This window comes from Haliotis asinina, chromosome 6, assembly GCF_037392515.1.
Source record: "Haliotis asinina isolate JCU_RB_2024 chromosome 6, JCU_Hal_asi_v2, whole genome shotgun sequence".
Classification (NCBI taxonomy): Eukaryota; Metazoa; Mollusca; class Gastropoda; order Lepetellida; family Haliotidae; genus Haliotis; species Haliotis asinina.
The window spans coordinates 23,651,295-23,663,854 of NC_090285.1; the positions used below are offsets into that span (position 1 = coordinate 23,651,295).

Genomic DNA, 12,560 nt, shown 5'->3' on the forward strand with positions numbered 1-12,560 from the left:
GACCGGACATTCTTTTGCACTAACGCTCTACATTCATAATGAAGAATTTTGCGATGACGCTCTATATTCACAATGAAGAATTTTGCATTGACGTTCTATATTCATAGTGAAGAATTTAAAGACATTGTTTAACACATAAATTATTTCATTCACTAAATTAACTTTCAAGGCATTTTATGGGAGTGTAATACCTGAGCATGACTCCCCTTAATATATCGACGGTTTTGTATAACTGCAAAAGACAGTAGACAGTAGACACCCCCTAATATTTTGGGCAAGGCGTTTGATAATCTGTCCGCTGTCTCCAAATTAATGGCGTAGAAACCTTGCGGTATTCGAACAACATTCATTAAATTTAGGTAATTTTAACATTGGTTGACCCTCCGTGTATTGACAATATTGGTGCATAACCTGTGCATGTAGCTGGTGGGCGTCCTTAACATTAACGTTGCTGTTAAGTTGTTCTTACCAAAGACATTTATTTTGAAGAAGAACTACTCCCTGTGACAAGATTGTCGTGTGTTACATTCAAACATCTGATGGTAGTTTTGCCAATTCTATTGGTGCCATGGTTGTGCCAATTCTATCGGCGCCATGGTTGTGCCAATTCCTGTAATCTGGCCACTCACTTGTTTAGATTTTTCATCTTGCCATCCGGGATGCCAACGAAGTTTCAAGATCAGTATTGAATAGTATTGGCGTCCTGGTGAGAGCCGTTACCTTTCAAAAACGATGTTGTTTTACGCCGTCGTCAACACAGACAGGTTTGGTCGACAGAGGGTGGTTATCAGAAGGTGATACAACGTTTGCATTGAGAATTGGGCAGTCAGTCGTCCTATTCTATCGCGCTCTGCGCATGTCTAGATTGAAGAATTAGGACAAGCTTCCCCGCTTGTGTGGGACGAATGTTGTATGGGTTCGTCTGTGACACATAACATCCGACCAGTGCACATGGAGGTTCCTCCATTTTGTTCCAGACATGTCAAACACCTGGTCAACCGGTGTAAACCGCTAAATATCTAAAGAACTGCATGCTGGACGCTTCGTTACTCTTTGATACCAAACTTCCGATTAAAATCGATTCCTTAATGTCGGTGATAATAATTGTCCGATGGTGTATCTACTTCTCCCTTCTTTATACAGATACTTGAGTTATACAGAGGAAACCGGCATCTGTCTAATCCAGCAAGTTGTCAATAACGGCATAAAATCCAAGTCCCTTCCGTGGCTAGTACATTTATCGTCAGCTCTGCAATCCAGCACATTCTCTAAAACGGACTATTTCCCCAGTCCCAATGAGTGCCGGATTAGACAGGTTCCACTGTATAAATGATGATGAAATATAAATATGAATGATGAGGAAATTGCCTGCTTTCTTTGCAAATAACGGTTTGTTAAATTAACAAGGCCCTTTGTGTCCTTTTCTGCATTAATGTACCCCCCTACCCTCTCCTCACGCACACACGCACACACACATACACACACACACGCACACACAGACGTGTTAACATCGTGCTCAATGCCAAGCATTATTGGCTTTTTGTATGGATGTCGTTGAAATGATATCTTGATATGTCAGCGTCTTGTGTGTCATAAATTTGACGTTATACACATCCTGTTATGATATGGTTCGATTCGTCTTAGTATTGACACAGCCTAGTCTTTAGCGTACGTAGCGCTGTTACGAGTGCTGAAAGGTATTGGTAAAGGGTCTGTTAAGCCGTTTTGTAATCGCTGATACCGCTGTACTTAGCACAACCTAATTACTCACAGAGTGCATCCTCCTTAAAAAAAGACTAAAGGTCAACATGCGACACTTGCAACATCAGGCATTCATCATGACTCGGACTTTTTAAGTTTACTCTGCTAAAGTATTAACATATTTTCGGTCTCATGCACGATAAATTACCGCACAGCCAATCCGTTCATGAGCGGGAGACTGTGTCTCGTTTATCCATTAACCAACAATTTGAAACAATTCTAAGTAACGTGATTGGTCCAGAGAAGAGTAATACAGTGGAAGCTGTCTAAACGGGCACTCATCGGGACTGAAGAAATAATCCAGTTTAGACGACGTGCCGGAATAGAGAGCTGATGATAAATGTACATGTCACAAATGGGACTGAGATTTTAGGCCGGTGTTGACAACTTGTCGGAAAGGACAGATGCCGGTTTTTGACAGCTTCCCACTGTATGTTCATTCGTAAGCAAAATACTGAAGCATACATTAGTTCAACTCAGAATATCTATTTATATTTTATTTGAAGTTCATCGAGAAAAATTGGTTAGATTCAGATTTCCTGTTCAGGCGTATAAAGTATAAAGTATAAAGAATAATAACATGTCTTTTCTTGTGTTTTTATTTATGTATTTATTTATGTATTTATTTATTTATTTATTTATTTATTTATTTATTTATTTATTTATTTATTTATTTATTTATTTATTTATTTATTTATTTATTTATTTATTTATTTATTTATTTATTTATTTATTTATTTATTTATTTATTTATTTATTTATTTATTTATTTTTAATTTTTAATTTTGATCGAATTTCACAACCGATGTTAAATGACGCAAATAACGAATATGTCACGAACATTAACTCTCTGGCGTCTTATAGAAATATTCAGTCATGAATTTTCAGTAGGCTAAGTGAAGTGTTTATGAATTAAAGTCGTTTTCGTACACTGTCGACTTTTAGCATACGTCAAGCGTTTCAAACACTGAAAGGTCCAAAATTGTTTGTGTTCGATCTTGTAATCGATTGCTTGTTCGTTGGGCACTGCAACCAATCTTCGATTATTTCAATTAATCGAAACACACTAGTGTGTACTAGTAAGTACTGTAATATCCCTTCTTCTTAAATTCCTACGTTTATATTTCGGAAATACCTTCATGCCCCGGGACAATTGTATTGGGGTTATTGACGCTGTTACTCGTATCCCTTCGTTTTGAGAGTGAAAACACAGCCCAACACGGGAAATTAATGGAATATTTGCCCAAGATTGATGAAATGGGATCAAGGCATGTTATTCAAGGAGAGCGAGTGTGTTGTGCAAATATATTTTCCGTGATAATAGACGTCTTTAACAGGTATATCGCATGCACTTAAGTATTCACTAATTGGTCAAAATATATACTTTCCAACATTCTTTTAATCCAACGCCCTGCAGATGTTAAGGCCCAGATGACGTGTGTTGAGAGTGTGAGGTCCCTCTACACCAACGACTCAGCCTACTGGTTTGGGACGAGGTACGAGTCTGACTGTCCACCTGGCAACAATAGTCCCATGTGTGGAAATACTGAGCCATTCAGAACCTCCCTCCTGTCTCGACTGATGGGGGAAGGCGCCACCGACGCTGGCGGCTTAACCTTCGTAGTCGACGTCACGTACCCCATTATTCTTCCAGATATACATTTATATTTCGGACAACAATATATATATATTGGAAGCTGTCTAATCCGACAGGCATTGGGACTGAGGAAATAATCCGTTTAGAGAATGTGCCGGATCGCAGAGCTGATGATAAGTGTAAAAGCCACGGAAGGGACTTGGATCGTATGCCGGTGTTGACAACTTCCTGGATTAGACAGATGCCGGTTTTGACAGCTTCAACTGTATATATATATACAGCAACTTTTACTTGACCTTACTTAAAAAGGCAGAACTCTTACATGAAAGTTGCTAACCCATGTTTAGCAGAGCGATGCTAATACAGAAGCCTATTTGTTTACGTCAATACTTTGCAGGGGAAATATCCTCAGATCAACAATATACTACTTCCAAATATAAACTGACAAATGAAATAAGTACACATTTGTTGGGGGAGGATTTTTCTAAAGTATCACCGTAAATATTTTGCGTGTGACTTGCAAGTCGCAAAGGACTGTTGTGTTTTGCGTGCGACTTGTAAGTCACAAACGATTGTTGCCATAACATACTCCTAAAGTGCCAGTGTACTTTCTTTTGTACGTCAGTCTATGTGATCTGCATCTTTTCAGATGATGGGTCCTACCGTGAGTACATACTATACATACTTCATTCAAACATGGGATGGTAGGGTAACCTCGTGGTTAAAGCGTTCGCTCGTCACGCCGAAGACCCTTGTTCGATTCCCTCTATGGGTCTGGTGTCGCCTGCGGTGATATTGCTGTAATATTTGCTAAAGCGTCGCAAAAAAACCCCCCAAAAAACATACTCACACTCATAAACACACGGACGCTGTGTTACTATTTGCTTGTAGATACAATATATCTATCTTATTGGATCAACAATTCTTTCATTTCTATCCACATATTCTATCTTAACATATCAGAAAATGATATTTATGATACCATGTCTAAATATTTTTGGTTCAGCGTAAAACGTATTTTTTAACATTAAAACAAACACACAAGATATTTTGATATATTTGTGTCATTACAGATGTTGCAAATCATGTAGATTGCTCTGACTCTCCTTAGGCTCTAAGATGATGTTATATATTTAGCCTTATTTTGTTTAAACTATATCATATGTGTAGCTGAATGTATGACATTCAGTTTCATATATTTGTTAAACACCAGAGACATACAACGGCTGCGGGAGGATAATGGACGTTCCACTGACAACACGGGAAGATTTCTGCATCAATCCCCTCTTTGACTCCGTCTATACCCCTTTTGACCTGCGTGAGCTGCCTGAAGTGACGTGGCCAGCGGAGGGAAATGCCCTGTACACTGTGATGATGTATGACCCGGGTCCGTTTTTCATGCATGCGCTTTACGTCAACGTCCCCGGTGGCAGACTGCAGAGCGGAGATGTAGGTGACATTTCCTGACTACACGTTACACGACCCCAAATGTTTTCCCATACACTTCTGTAGTAACCCTATATTTAAAAAAATATCCAGGCTATCAACAGCCATTCCATATACATAGGGTTGCAGTCTGGCCTTTAAACTACAACAAAACACTCCGTCCAACTTGTCCGGCGATATTTTTTCACACACAGGAAGCGGAACACATCAACCCTCCATTTCAAACCAAATGTCACCTACTTGAAAATATCGGTGCAGTAAATGCTTAAAATTGTTCTCAGTTTTAATTACTGAATGGATGTGGTTTTATAACACAGAAACATCTTACACTATTTCATCCAATCACAGCTGTCACAGGCCTCTGTCCGTTGTAGTTGTTTCCGCACGGTCCTAGCTCGGGGGAGCATATGTGATTCTGATATGGTGTAGTGGAACCTACGCGGGGAACACGGATCGCCCAGTTGTCTAAGCCCAGTTGGAACTACTCCTCGCCTGTATATCCTTTATTCTACCATGACCTCAGTAAATACTGGATTGTGATTGGTTAATCAACGTCATTCAGAGGTATATAATCACGTTATATACCTCTGATTTTCCAACACATTATGTATTTGTTTAAAATGTGAATAACGCAGTTATGGTAGAATGGAGATAAACGCCTTGCGTTGGAAAATCAGAGGTATATAACAAAATTATAATAGCTCTAAATTTTGTATTTAAAACGTAAGGCTACGCGTTAAATTAAATTTACAGCTCTTATAATTTCGTTACATGCCTCTGATGTTCCAACACAGTATGTTTGTCTCCTAAATATCGCCGATATATCCGCCTATTTATCCTTTTGGGAGCTAACCCCTCTTTGCTCATATCCTGTTTCCATGTTCGTCAGCACCACGCCTGTGGTCAGGCTAACACACAATGGCTCAGTGCCTAAAGGAAGCTGCTTTTAGCAATATTCCAGAAATATCACGGCGAGGGACGTCAGAGTGAGTGAGTGATTTTAGTTTTACGCCGTACTCAGCAATATTGCAGCTAAACGGCGGCAGGAACGTCAGAACTGAGGGCTACCCCAATGCCTGGCTAAAAGGGGACTATCAAAGGGAGTGATAGCATGCGAGTAAATGTTAAAATATAGCTCAAAACATCATGGGGGCCCAGTACTCAATCTCTGTTGTGCACCATCCTGAAGTTTATAAAGCTAGTAGGTCGCATATTGTGTGTTCATGGTTACAGCACTGTCATATGAGACCAACATCGTCATGACAACAACGGATGAGTACGCTGCTGTCCTCATCCGGTCAGTTGGATTTATGAACAGATGTCCAGTCTATTGTGGGCAGTGTAAGTAGTGAAGAAATCTATCTGTTAACTTGAAAATGTCATCATTTAGTTATTTCGCCGTAATGGAATGAAAAATGCAAGCATGCAATATCTAAACTCCCTACTCACCGCCATTTGTTCTTTCGCTCATAACACAGTCCAGATCTAATAGACTGGGAATGGGCAATATCCCTTTCTATATAGTGAATCCCAAGGAAGATGAGTGAGTGAGTGAGGGTTTACAGCAGTATTCAATACAGCAATATTCCAGCTATAAAATCGACAATCCAGTGATCAACAACATGAACATCGATCTGCGCAACTGGGAACCGATGACATGTGTCAACCAAATCAGCGAGCCTGACCACCCGATCCCGTTAGTCGCCTCTTACGACATGGCGAGGATGGGTTGCTGAAGGCCTAATATAAACCTAAAGTGTGCTTCTCACTATATTAGGTCATCTCTTGTTTTCCCAGAATAACCGCATTTGAGGTTTTTTTTTTGGAGGGACAGGTTTTACTTTTCGTTAGTAAGACCGCTTCCCAGGGTTTATTTTTCCTAACTTTATGTGAACATCAGCATTCAATTGATACATGAGTGTTTGAAATCAATTGAAAACTATCGTTCATGATTAAAGTCGCAATAGAAAGGTTTTCCGAAACGGGATGGGAGCCACTTTTCTTTCATCCGTAAGCAGACGCTCTACCGCACAGGCCAGAGGGTCGACGAACGTGGAGGGGGTAAATTATCTACTTATAGTTACGGTCATTAAATTGATTTTACGCGCGCTTCAGTTATTGTTACGTAGCTTCAGTAAATGATCATCTACATTGTAAGTACCCACAATTGACGGTATATATGTTAGAGAAAACATTTCTCTTCGGTTTTGGTAGACAAGGTAAAACCTCCGGGTTTACATTGTCTACCAAAACCTCGGAGGCGTGTTTTCTCCAATACGTCTACCCTGGGACCCTCACGGGTCAAGAAGATAAAATAATACCGACAATAGCTGATACCAGCGGTGTATTATATCAAAGATTGGATGATATTGCTAATCATTTTCGCTAAAAAATGAAATGCTGGTATTATAATAGTAAGTTTTCATCCAGGGTTGAGCAGCTACATCCAGGAGAGAGGTGGGCTGCCGTCTCTTCCGGAGTGTCTTGATCTCAGCGTTTCCACTGACGTCACCTTCACGGCCCCTGCTATAACGTACGAATCATGCAGAACCACCTATCAGTAAAGGTGAATCTATTCTTGTCTTCTTCATAAGGCACAGATCGAGCGTACTGTTTGCAGTCCCTGTATTACATTACACACGATGGAAATCTCAGGTCCCGTCTTCGCTATGCGGAGTTATTAACCCAGCGAGCAATGTTCTCTATGTTAGGGTCAAAGTCATTGTATTTTAGGTGCATTATTTTTAAAGGCATTCTCAAATGTTCTTGTGGTCATCTGTGTATAGGGAATAGCCAAGGGCTCATATACTACCATTCAGTGATGACACATGATAATTTATACCAATACCCTGCTGATTTAATTTGATACGAAATATACGTATCTGTCTTATTTCAGTATGGCTGTAATGGGGTATCGGTCTTTAATCAATTTCTCTGTTCCAGTCCTGTAAACGTCACTGTAGATTACCGGAACATGGATCTGTTGGGAGCCGTGGAGACCCGGATGCCCCCACAAGCCAGCCTGGCTCCCCTGGAGATCAGAGATCAACCCCCATCAATCACACTGAGAGGTGAGTGAACTCAGACCGCCACAAATTTTGGGATGGGATAGGATTTTTCTGAAGATAACCTTCACGAAATACGAAATATACGTATCTGTCTTATTTCAGTATGGCTGTAATAGGGTATCGGTTTTTAATCAATTTCTCTGTTCCAGTCCTGTAAACGTCACTGTAGATTACCGGAACATGGATCTGTTGAGAGCCGTGGAGACTCGGATGCCCCCACAAGCCAGCCTGGTTCCCCTGGAGATCAGAGATCAACCACCATCAGTCACACTGAGAAGTGAGTGAACTCAGACCGCCACAAATTTTGGGATGGGATAGGATGTTTCTGAAGATAACCTTCAGGTTAAATACAAATACCACATTGAAATCAGTGTAATAAACTGCGGCCCAGAAAAGAGTAAACACTTCAAAATTTGCCCTGTCAAAAAAATTACGAACGTTGTCAAAAGATATGCTCTTTCTTTCAAAGCTTTTCCTGGCTCATTCGGTAATGAAGGCAGTTATACTGTCTACACTTGATCTTTTGGTTTGACCAAAACATTAAGGCGATGAATGGAATTTCCCAAACACCGGAAACGTAATGTCCACAAGATATGCAGCTATGATATACATCACCATCGGTTAACAATTTTGTTTGTTATATTCATTGCTATCCTCAAACATTTGTGTTTACTCTTTTAGCTCTGCGGACTATCTATGAGTGTTTGTCTTCTTAGAAAGCAATCTTATTTACTAATCATTCATGATTCATTCATGACGTCAGACGGAGTCAAGGTTAAGAAAATGTCATTTCTTGGTTGCCCAGGGCTGTCCTTTTTACCCCAGTCTTTAAACACATGTGAACAAATGCTCTTTGTTTCAGACAAGATGTAGATACTGTTGATGTTCGACCCAACCCCAGAACTGGGACAAACAGAACAGGACTCCTACATCCACTGGATGGTCATCAACATTCGGGGTACTGACATCACTTCCGGTGACGAGGTGTATGACTGGCTTCTACCCATGACATCAAGGTTGAATCAACTCTATCTGTTTGCGTTGTTAGAACAGACGAAACCTATCAACGCCAGAAGAGTACGATCCTTTGGAGGAAAAGACTGTCATCCGTACATAGTCAGAAGGTACAATACACCTCAACACAATACATTTTCTTGTGAAACCGTGTCCATGGTCAAGTGGACGGAATGTTAAGCAGGAGGTTGGAAGGTGGTTGGATTCTATAACCATGCGACATAATGATTGTTGACACGTCCTGAAGACAACTGCGATATGAATCCGCATCAATACGTGTTTTTGTTTGTTGTTGTTGTTTTCAAATACACGGAAACATTCTCTATTACGGGACCGGGAAGATCCAGGTTAGAATTCTACTTCAGTAACTCAGTGCTTATTGTGAAAGGCGAGTAACGGGATCGGGTGGTCAGGCGAGCTGACTTTGTTGACACATGTCATTGTGCTGTTGATCACTGGATTAAAAAATATTGTCTGGTGCTGATTCGATTATTTACGGACCGATGCCAAATAGCTGAAACAAGAACCTACCAATTACGATAATCTAACAGCCATCATTTGCTGTTTTTGTACGCTTTACTCCAGTGAGTGTTTGTTTTTTAAGCTTTTAACAATATTCCAGCAAGGCGGGGGACAACAGAAATGGGCTTCACACAAATTTACTTTCAAACATGTTTTGAAACCTTACCAAAAGGTACATGATTTTGAAAAGATTTTGAAAGCATTTGAAATTTAGTATATCCCACTTGGTTACCAATACTACCGTGGCAATGAAATAATTTGCCATTTGACTGTACATAATTCATTCACGCTCTGTTTTCGATGCAATATACATCGCGCGGACAAAGAATAGTGAGTGAGTGAGTTTAGTTTTACGTCATTCTCAGCAATATTCTGTAAATGATTCCAGTTGTACCAGACAGTAAAAGTGATTAACAGCATGAGCATCGATCTACACTGTTACGATGATATAATATTATGTGTTTCATTTTCATTTATTTCCCAAACGCCTTTTTGTACTAGAGGACGTACGACTGGTGGCAACACTTAACTAACGAAAAAGACATTTTCAGTGCCAGATGCACTTTGTTTCTGTGAGTTTTGTTTTGTATGTTCTATGGTTAATGAAACTGATGATAAGTATAGTAAGTATATACAAATACACTATTGTTTTTATTTAATTTAAACATTTTATTTTCAGCGAAGAAAGGGATTAGGGACATTCATCCAATTCATCCAACTGAGGTATTTACAGCATGATAAATATACAACAACATACTTGTAATATAGAGGCGAATATGCTTGTCGTAAGAGGAGACTAACCTGATCGGGTGGTCAGGCTCTCTGACTTGGTTGACACATGTCATCGGTTCCCATTTGCGCAGATCAATGCTCATGTTGTTGATCACTGGCTTGTCTGGTCCAGACTCGATTATAACAGGAGATACTATGCACGCGGCAGAAATGACAAAGACGTACGTGGGTTAAATGACCTAGAGTGTGGGGCTGTTGAATTAGCAATGAAAATGCACTTAAGCTACCGCTGCCGCAGTAACTACCGTTACCAGGAAACCCTTGCCACTGCGCTACCGCTGCCAGGCACCGAATGTAAAAGAATATTGAGCCAGGGCAACTACCGTTGCCAAGCCAACTGTTTGCTGTAAAGCAGACCCTAGTCACCTGCTGTAAAGCAGAGTGGATATACCTGATCCTTGCTATAAAGCAGAAGACCCTAACCGTGCAAAATGTAGACGTGCAGGCAAATATAACAGCATCCCACGAGCACCCCGTCACAAGCACGAACGTGCTACCCCACACCCAGGCCATGCAGTAGATAAACCCACCATCTTCTTTCGAGAAAATAAACGTAAGGAAAAGGTGAAAACGTTTAAGCATTCAGTCTGGTGATTTTCCTCGGTTAAGGATCAAGTCCAAAGTTTTACCAATGTTGTTAGCAAAAACAGCCATGCCTCTCCGTGACAGGTGTACACCGTCGAAGGCATACAGATCCCTGTCTCTGGCGTTGAACTGGTGATGCGGGACCTGTATACCTCCAACACCACGCACCATGTTGTCAACCCTCCTGTTAAGTTTAGCTCTTGCTCTCTCTAGCATGCCCGACCAGATGATTATGGACTTGGGGAGCGGATCCGGAGCATCGACAGCTCAATCTCATGAAACAGCTCGCAGGTGGTGACTTGCCCTAGGTCGTTTGACCCTAAGTGAATGACGAGGGCCTTGGGGTAGCTGGTCGTCCTGGCCACTTGTCGGTCCACCATCTGCCGTAGTTCTGCCCATGGCATGCCTCCTCTCACCAGCTAGAGCATGTTGTCGCTGTCAAGCTGTTGGCATCGTTGGTTACTGACTCTCGCTAGGTAACTGGACCCGACCAGCCAAACTGAAACACGCGATCACTCAAAGGAGAAGAATGGACCGTACACAATGAAGCCAAAAGGATTATTTATGAACCAGAGAGACTATTACATTAATATTATGTGAAAAATGGAATGCGTATGTAAGTTTTGTAACACTCAGATCTCCATCGACCAAAGTGCTGAACTAGCTCTGAACTTACACCCTTGCACGCTGCAGTGGTAGCTGTTCCTATCCGAAAAGAATGGGATGTATACGAGGAAGTGTCAATCCCACTGAAAGCAAGTAAGTTGGATACTCTACAATGTGGTGAAGTCTGACCATTTGTCATTTGATTTTGTAACATACCGCACATTTCCTTGTTTACTTTGTGCAAAATATCAAATATATCTCACGCAAGGGACATCTACGTGTTACAATCTCACCAGAACTTGCATAAAATCCTACAAAGATACTGCTCCCCCATAGACTGATGTACTAATCCATGCTAGCCATGCGTTGTCTGTCTGGGTTCCTGCAATATCACGGTGGGGAACACCAGAAATGAGCTTCACACATATTGTACCCATGTAGGGTCCGTAAACGGCCTTGGTTGTGACGAGCGAACGCTTCACCCATTAGGCTCACTCAAGTATCCGCCGTAAAATGTCCTTTTCTAGGGGATACGTCTCGTCTTCTCTATGTACGATACACGTGGGTCCACAATAGCTTTATTCCGGTGCAAGTTACAGAAGTAGCTTTGACGCTCATGTTCCGAGTGTCCAGCATTGCTGGTTCACAATAATTCTAGATATACATACTACTAACATATTTTACATTCCTAACCATGATCCTGAAAAGGTTCCACGTATAGGAGAAAACCCGCCTCCGAAGTTTTTGGTAGACAATGTAAAACCGGAGGGGGAGGGATTTCCCGACCCCGATTGTTTTACATTGTCTACCAAAAACAAGAAGAAGTATTTTATCTAACATATATAGCATCCATGATGGGTAATTACGATGTAGATGATCATTTAATGAAATTACATAACAATAACTTAAGTCAATTTAATGACTGTTATTTAACACCTCAACTTTCGATAGCCCGGTGGTCGCGCGGTACAGTGTGTCTGCCCATGGATGTCATAACTGCGGTTCCAATATTAATCCAGTTTGGGAAAATATTAGTATTGTGAGTTTAATCTTGAAAGATATGTTCCAATTGATTTCAAACAGTCATCTATCATTTGAATGTTGATGTTCATATGAAGTTAGGACAAGGAAAACCTGGGAAGAGGTCTTCCTAGCGAAAAGTAAAACAT

General features: G+C 40.8%; 1 protein-coding gene and 1 pseudogene across 1 annotated transcript; both read left to right on the forward strand.

Moving 5' to 3' along the window:
- Window positions 1-3,192: 3,192 nt before the first annotated feature.
- LOC137287754 (uncharacterized) lies at window positions 3,193-5,738 on the forward strand. The gene is given in 3 exon segments (XM_067820145.1): window positions 3,193-3,384; window positions 4,529-4,807; window positions 5,694-5,738. Coding segments are annotated over 3 exon segments (516 nt in total).
- A 289-nt stretch (window positions 5,739-6,027) lies between these two features.
- Window positions 6,028-11,064, forward strand: LOC137287755 (uncharacterized; annotated as a pseudogene).
- The last annotated feature ends 1,496 nt before the right edge of the window (window positions 11,065-12,560 follow it).